The sequence below is a fragment of the Saccoglossus kowalevskii genome, chromosome 20, assembly GCF_978046115.1.
Source record: "Saccoglossus kowalevskii chromosome 20, keSacKowa6.1, whole genome shotgun sequence".
NCBI classification, from domain to species: Eukaryota; Metazoa; Hemichordata; class Enteropneusta; family Harrimaniidae; genus Saccoglossus; species Saccoglossus kowalevskii.
In genome coordinates this window covers 5692117-5698116 of record NC_140660.1, presented here as the reverse complement: position 1 = coordinate 5698116, position 6000 = coordinate 5692117, and the positions used below count along the sequence as shown (strand labels likewise).

At 35.5% G+C, this 6000-nt stretch overlaps 1 protein-coding gene across 1 annotated transcript in view; it reads left to right on the top strand.

The window, feature by feature from the left end:
* The first annotated feature begins 2567 nt into the window (after positions 1-2567).
* The window catches only part of LOC144354675 (uncharacterized), an 84201-nt gene continuing 80768 nt past the window's right edge, over positions 2568-6000 (top strand). The window contains exon 1 of the mRNA XM_085494247.1: positions 2568-2703. Within this exon, the coding sequence (XP_085350373.1) occupies positions 2668-2703 (36 nt within the window). The 5' untranslated portion in view covers positions 2568-2667. The remainder of the gene's footprint in view (positions 2704-6000) is intronic.

The following is a 6000-nucleotide window of genomic DNA, read 5'->3' as shown; positions in this document are numbered from 1 at the left end:
GTCATCGCATCATGCGTAAAATCAGATGCGTTGTTTGAATAGAGAAATAGAGGCGAATCATTACTAGACAAGGTTACAGTATTAGTGTGGACAACATATAATTAAAATATAGATATGTCTAGACAGCTATCGGTTGGTCAAAATCCGGAACAAAAAATGGTGTCGATTTACTCGTATATCAAAACTCTAATCCCAGCAATTAATAGCAAACAATACTGTCAGTTTCAACCACGAATTTGTATTGCAGACAACGCTAGGTTTTCTTTAATCGTCACATGACATATACCATACAAAATAAAGGGTCAATTGAGTAGTGTTTTTTAAACTTTTATAAAACTTTTACGTTATAACATATGTACGTATTTTGTGTATTATATTTTACACATCCAGAGTCCATGGCAGCAGCAGACGAGTAACATGTAAATATCGTCTACTTTGACAATGACGTGAATAGACCTGTCTCATGTGTGGCGTTTAATAACATAAACCAAATCAGTCAAGCGACCACAGCGATAGAGACCTACACATACGAACTCGTTAATATCTTCACAAATAACGAAATATACGAGTCTCACGTTGTATATGTTTTAAAATAACGAAACTAAGTGGTGTTGATGGTATAATATGTTTGTCAACTCAATTCAGTGAAAGGGTAGAGGGGTTATTATTCTCTATGATGTTTAAGTAGGGCAGCATATTTAAATGTGAATGGGTGATTGAATGTTTGTGACCCGACCGAAGGACAGGATGACCACGATGACGTATATTATTTTGAAAGTGCTGTACTATACAGTTCAGTTCAGTTCAGTTCATACAGTTCTAAAGACGGTCTCCTAGTTATTCGTTGGTTTTCAACAATGTACTATATACTCATTTTTGTTTCCAAAACATATGAACACCTATGCAATTTATGTGAGTGTGTGTATATACGCTAGCTTGGGAAACCCTACCTCGTGGCTTACGCTGCAATGGAGACCGAGGATACACACGGCTCAAATGTTATAATTACGTCTGACAACCTCTCTATAACATATTATCACACTGGCAACAAAAGAACTATTGAGGTAGAACAGCAACAGCGTTATCAATCATGATTAATCCTGCTTCAAGCAGAAGTGCACGTCAAGGGACATTCACTATCGTCTGCAAGCCACCCCAGGCTTGAGCCATGGTTTCGCGTAATTTTTGTTTTGAAAAAAAAACAAACTTTGTGGCAATAATTGACAAAGTATTAGGCTAGATTTGAACAAATTCTTGTTCCTCAAAATATTTGGCTGAACATTTGGAAATGTGAAGTGAGTTGTTGTTGGCCAATACAAGAAGCGCAGAATATATATTTTATATCGCAAACGATGGGAAGGGAGAAATATAAATATATAACAAATATTTTAATTAACGGAAGGGAGAATGAACATTGAACCGCAATTTTCAAATATGTCTGTACAGGAATAATGCTCTTCCAGAAACGAAAAACAGTGGACTGCCACAATAACTAGAATTGTTATGTGGTTTACAAATATTATGTCTTCTGTCAGACGCATATTACAATAAATGTTCTACCATGAAATGACAATTAAATCTATTCGTTAATGCGTGAAAATGCATCCGTTGAACGATAATGTGCATGTAATGCTTTGGATATCATTTCAATTTACATGGACATAGCTTTAAACGTGTGCCTTGATTTGGAAAGGGTATGACAATAATAGGAATCATTATAACACGATCAGTCCCCTTTCCCAAAAGTCAGTGCCAAATCTTCCAGTGGTTAGAATTTGAAAATTTACAAATTTTCAGCCAAAATCCGTCTCCTAGCAAACTAACGTGGTTAAATTTGTTCGGAATAAGGCGCGCTAATTAGAGATGACTTTCCACATAATACTACTAAAACAAATATGAAACATTGCAGTTTTCAAACCTTATGAATTTATTACGATTGAGGAGTGGGCGTGTTCTATAAATTGTATATACTAGTAGCGTATCCAACTGTAGGCCTGTTGTAGGGAAATTTACAAGTACAAGAATAAAAAAAAACAATTGACTGACAACAATAAACAAAACGAGTACGAGTGAAATATTGAGTAGAAGTAAACGAAGACTAATTTTACTCTTGTAAATTCGATTTTTAAGAACATCGTCGAGCTTAAAGTCGGCACATGTAGCTTTCTAACGATTTCCCACCAATCGTGCTATACCATCTACGTGCGAAGATATGGTAATATAAATAATAAAAACTCACTTAGTTGGCCTATTTTTATGAAAAGTGATGCGCGGCGATTCTAAAAATATTGCTGTTCCAAATCAGGGGCACATAAGAACTAATATATCATCATAGATGGCAGAAAATGTCATTTTTTTCTCAAACTAAGGTGTTTAAAAGAACAGTTTTGATGGCCTGTCGAAAATATTGAATTCTATACCATTTGAAAGTTGTCACGTGAACCGTGTTTAGAAGCGCCCTCTATGGCAGGGTTGTGCGTGTCAAATGGTATTATTCATTGAAATCAGTCTCACTTCGTAGAAATGTTGACGTCATATTCTTTCATTGTTATCCCCTAACAGCATTACAGCGAAGGTGAAAGTTCGTGTAGTAGAGTCGGTTGACGAATATTTGTAGGCTACTTCCTTATTGACAAGAATGACGCTGCACAAAACATAAATAAGACAATGGCAGAAGGCGGCAGTGGTTACAAGGATTTTGACGTAAGTATTGTATTATATTGTGGTATGTGTGTCATTCTAGCGGATTATTGCGACGTCTTTGGTTGAACTAGTGACTCTTTCGAAACAGTCAAATTTAGTCAGACACCATTTCGATTACGGGCGGGGTCACATCCACTGATATGGTGTTTACTAAACCTGTCGAGTATTTGGCTACATTAGTCACGTTTGTCCGTCCTGTATTTGGTTAGTTTTGCTACACACTCGGCTAACACGTTTACGCTGCCGGAGTCGTGTCGACGCACTGGAGTGTTTTCTGTATCTGTACTATATTTGGCTATGCTAATAACTTTCACATCAGCCATCACTGTTAATCACACTCTTATACAATGACGGGTTCGAGCTGTAAATGCATAGTTAACACTTTTCTATAAAATGTAGGTCAATAAATTTGTAGTCACGGTTACGGTATACTAGCTGACACTACTGATTTGTTGGTGCACTCGGTCATCAAAATAGAAATGATTTATAATATCTTTGTTGCTATTACATAACCCGCGCTTGTCACATGTATGAGTTTCTGGCTGCTAGAGACAATCCATAATCTTTGTTACACTCGTGTATACTTGTCGCAAGCATGTTATGATAATAAGCTGCATGTATTCCATGGCAAAGAAACAGTACACTGTCCCCGTTCTTGTTTTTTTTTATTTCACATACAATACTCAAGCTATGGTAGTTATGGTATGCGAACAACAGATTTTGGTTTACTAGGTTATCTGACTGTTTTTGATCCCAAATAATATAAAACTACTTAAATATGACAGTTGCATGGTAGCAAACGAGTACACATTTATCAATAGACGATTTAAATACCATAATACATTTCGGCGATTGTGGGTCTAGCATATCAGATATGTAACGTTTTCGGTTGTTTTTCTCAGTATGCATGTGGCTGAACTTTTCTACAAGGTACCAGGCCATCGTACAATGTACAATTATCTTTGCGCCATAGTCAAGTCCAAGGCGCAAAGATGTATATGACTCATAAGCTGTGTTGATCTGCCGTGAAATAAATTGTCAGCATTTCACGATATTCACCGCAGCTAACACAATATCTATATTATAACAGTTATAATGTGAGTGTCCAAGCGTCACGGTACCGTGATGCTTCAGAGGCCTGGGGAGTACACTGCTAAACTGCATGTACTCGAGTGCGTGCTTTTGTAATTTAAATTGACGTCTACTCGGTTGACCACTGGCTTCACACTATTATAACCCCAAGTATGGCTGTAGGTCAGTAATGTTGGTGTCGGCGTTGGTATTATTGTTTACTCCCGATTCTGTGCTTCAAATAACTATTAGTGTTAAATATTATGTTTGTAAATTTTTCTACTCTGCTGAATCCAACAATGTGCTGGTCTTGTGCTCCTGACCTTTTGCGTGAGTGCTAAAGTTTAACTTTCGATATTTCAGTTGTGTATTGAATATTGAATTAAATAATGAAATTTCTATTATTATTTATAAGTGTTATGAATGTATTACTATGTGGTTTTTTCGGGTGTATATATTAATATTACGTTATTGCGACGATTTATTCGTTGGTAGCATTAATTATTGTGTTAATTGAACCCAGACATAGAAAACGCGCACCTTGATTGTCACTAATCGTATTGCATTGGTCACCATTGTAAGATTCACTTAATCAACCGACATTCTTTGTAAAGATAATTAATATCAATTCACAACATGCCTGTGCAATACAAAATAAGGGAAACCAACAATTAAGTTCCAATTTGTTCGAAACAATGTATCTGCTAAAATTATCATTTGCATGTTTTATTTAGTTTGTATACTATACTGTTCGAAGGCGTAATAATAGGTAAGAAATACTTTGTAAGGCCAGTGCTCAACTAACGTTGTCCTTATTTTGTTTGCAAACGTGTATGAACTCAGATTGCACGCAAAACAGGCAATGAACGTTGACAATTACGTGATGTACACGCCACTGAGGAGAACATAATTGTCTGAATAAAATGAAATCAAATCCATAGTAAAATATAACTAAACCAACATATTATATGCTCAACGAATTAAACCAAACATGTTTTGAAAAACTTTGACTTCATTGGCAACAATACAACAACATAGTTAATATATGTAAATACATGGTGATATATTTGTATTCGGTGATGTTTCAGCAATACTTCCACTTTGCATGGGATAGTTATTGTCGCTAAAGGTGATGTTAACAAACACACGTAATAACCGGCAGTGTAGTGTCTACTGATTTCAACACAGGAGAAAATATCGAGAATATATGGAAAAGGTATGAAAATACTGATGATAGTAACATTACATTGACCTCACTTGTAATATAGTCTGACAGAAATCGTCCAATTCATATCACAGACCTAGGTTTGAAGCAGATTTGTAGTCTCCTTAATCTTAAGTTCAACTGAATTTACCATTGGAAGATAATAAGTAAATTTAGGATTGTTGATGAAAAGTACATCATCAGTGTATCCGAATGGTAAATTGAAAGTGTTGGCATTAATATTTTTTTTTGTTTTTAACCAGTTTTTAAGGAAATTGAGCTTCATACGAATACAAATTTAATCAGCCAGCAAGCGAGCACATTATGTTTAAATTTAAATGCCAATATCTTGCCTAATAGCAGACTGTTCAATACTCACGTTTTCAATGGACGCCATCTCACTGCTGGAAGAGCTGGTAGAAGATCTAATTCTGGGTCTTTTTAAAGATGTTGGTTTCATGAGATCCTCATAAATGGCTTACTTCGATAGTAGCAATACTTAAGTTCAAGTTGATGGCAAAATTATACGAAAGCTAAGCATGTAATTTGAGAAATTTGACTAATTCGGTATCTGCTAATATCAGCGGCAGTGCAGTGACGACAATATTTTGAACTTGGGCTAGCCAATCATATTCGATAAAACAAGCACTACGCACTACGGTGATTTGTCCTCGTTTGTACATTGATTTTACGTGGGATAGAGAGTCAAAACAAAACATATTAATAGAGAAAACGTAATGTATTAACATAGTTCACTTAATGTTCAAGTAGCAAGAACTTGCACATACAAAACTATCAATGATAAAATTGCCACAAAACATTATTCCATAACATTCAGAAACGGCTTATTTTTATTGTAACCGGCAAATTGTTCACGAGGCTGTACACAAAATAATACCCCGGTTATCCATTCAAATTATGGTGCCTCAACCAAAAAAAGACCCACACAACAAACATGAAATAATTATTCAATTGAAAGTCATTTTATGAAATTTGACATTATATTTTCCAATAAGCTCCTA